The 2,205-nt window shown below is 51.8% G+C and overlaps 1 protein-coding gene across 1 annotated transcript in view; it reads left to right on the top strand.

The window, feature by feature from the left end:
* The window catches only part of SLC5A9 (solute carrier family 5 member 9), a 42,644-nt gene that overhangs the window by 6,177 nt on the left and 34,262 nt on the right, over window positions 1-2,205 (top strand). Inside the window, exons 8-9 of the mRNA XM_045291762.1 lie at window positions 35-170; window positions 667-774. Coding sequence (XP_045147697.1) covers window positions 35-170; window positions 667-774 — 244 coding nt within the window. The remainder of the gene's footprint in view (window positions 1-34; window positions 171-666; window positions 775-2,205) is intronic.

The raw sequence follows: 2,205 nt of genomic DNA, 5'->3' as shown, positions 1-2,205 counted from the left end.
GCTGAAGGCCCAGCTTCTGCTGCTCTCATTTCAGGTCATTGTGCAGAGGTCTCTCTCCGCCAAGAGTCTGTCTCATGCCAAAGGAGGCTCTGTGCTGGGGGGCTACCTGAAGATCCTCCCCATGTTCTTCATTGTCATGCCCGGCATGATCAGCAGGGCCCTGTACCCAGGTAAGGGCTGCTCTTCCACTCTGGGCACTGGGTGTGGGGCTTACAAAAGACTTGCAGAGAAGAGGATCCTGGGAAAGCTGGGCTAGAGAAGGAGTTGCTTCGAAGAACAGATGGTTGTAAATATGTTGGACTTTGCAGGCCGAACGAATTTAACTATTGTCATAGAAGACATTTGTATCAGAATGTCACTTTTAAATCCTGCTTCTTTTTCATATAGGAAAGACTAACGGCAGCATCCAAGATTATTTGTTTTTTACAAAGATAGAAGCTCTAAAACCCAAATGAGTATGTCATCTCACGATAGTAGTACAGGCGACACACTTCAAGACACAACTGAGTAGTAACACCTACACACTCATCTGCCCCTTGACTTACCAGACACTTGCCCCATCAGAGTCACCAATGAACACTAGCGCCAGAGGCCCAGAAAGGAGCCAACCCAGAAAGGTTCATGTGAGACCCCCTGTCACACAGCCCTAACCACCTTCTTCTGCAGACGAGGTAGGCTGCGTGGATCCTGACATCTGCCAAAGAGTCTGTGGGGCCCGAGTGGGATGCTCTAACATTGCCTACCCGAAGCTGGTCATGGCTCTCATGCCCATCGGTAAGTTCTCATCTTCCTTCCCCCAGCCTCTACTCCCACCGGCCACCCGCCTCCAATCCTCACTGCATGGGAGGCTAAGAATGGATGAGGCTGTCACTGTTTACAGAAGCAGAAAGCCTCTTCTTTCTCCCAAGATGTTCACCTCCACATGGCTGCAGCACACACAGACACACACAGTCCCCCACCACCACTAGTGTTCACACCTGTCTGCACAATGCCTTCTCTGTGTCCTGGCACCGAAGATGCAGAGATAAAAGGCAGGCCTCGCTCTTTGGTCTCATGCAGTGCCCAGCACCTACAGGCTTACAAACAGTACGGTATCATGTGTCCAATGTGGTGACGCCAGGGGGGATAAAGCAGCATTGGAATCGAGCCCTCCCTCGGACAAAGCCAGAGGGGAGCGGGGAGTGTTAGTCTGGGGAAGCGAGGCTGTCTGTGCCAGGGCACAGGCTGGGCAAGGATCTGAGGTCTGACCTGAGGGCACCTCCACATAGACTTCAGAGATTAAAGACACAAGCTTCTCTTCCGAGATGTCCCGCGGCTTTTACTCTAAGAACCACGGGGTAGATGTGAGGTGTGAGGTATGAGGCCAGAGCATGCATGACTGGATTTGCGCTTTAAAAGGGCGGCTACCTGGAGGACTCCTCATGGAGGAAGCTTGGGCAAGGGAGCCAGGGAGATAATTAAGGAGGCAGGTGTTTGAATTCCCCACCTGCGCAGTAGTAGTGGCTTGGACAAAGTAAGTGGCATTAGTGAATTGGGGAAGGAATTGAAAAGATATTTGTACAGGACTTGATGAGGGATGGCTTTGGAGAGATAAGAATAACAGAAGAATGCAAGAGGGCTTTGAGATCTCAGGTACTAGAAGCCGGTTTACAATAAGATTGGGATTGGGGTCCCAGCAAGAAAGGCAGGTTTAGGGAAGGAAGTCAATGAGTTATCCTAACCTTTGGTTGGATGAGAAAGGGGTCCAAGAGCCTGATGGTTGTAGAAGGCCTGTAGGCAGAGCAAGCCCAGAGGAAACGGATGCTCGTGGTGGGAAGGGATCAGGGATCCAAACTCTCACTGCCCTTCCGGCCACGCTGACTCAGAAAGACCCCAGAGGGCAGACTAGACCTGCTCCTAGGGGTTCCTGGGGCTGTCACTGTTTACAGAAGCAGAAAGCCTCTTCTTTCTCCCAAGGTTTGCACAACCCACTACCCCACCAGAATTCCACCGGGGAAATGGGGTTGAGGGTGAATGGGTCTCAGGAACTTTGAAATGTCTGGTGTGCAGGACTAGAAAGGGACTAATTCCTGAAGAGGGAAACTGAACCCGCCCGAGGCAAATGGCAGCCTTGCGTTCAGGCGCCCATGACTCTCCCAGGAGAGCTGAGCTGGGGCAGGACTGGAACTTGTTTCCCCAGAAGCGAGTGAATGGCCATATTCTAGG

Source organism: Echinops telfairi, unplaced genomic scaffold (genome assembly GCF_000313985.2).
Source record: "Echinops telfairi isolate 266 unplaced genomic scaffold, ASM31398v2 ScPeMD7_443;HRSCAF=831, whole genome shotgun sequence".
Classification (NCBI taxonomy): domain Eukaryota; kingdom Metazoa; phylum Chordata; class Mammalia; order Afrosoricida; family Tenrecidae; genus Echinops; species Echinops telfairi.
The sequence above is the reverse complement of the archived record's forward strand: the minus strand, read 5'-3'. Positions and strand labels throughout refer to the sequence as shown.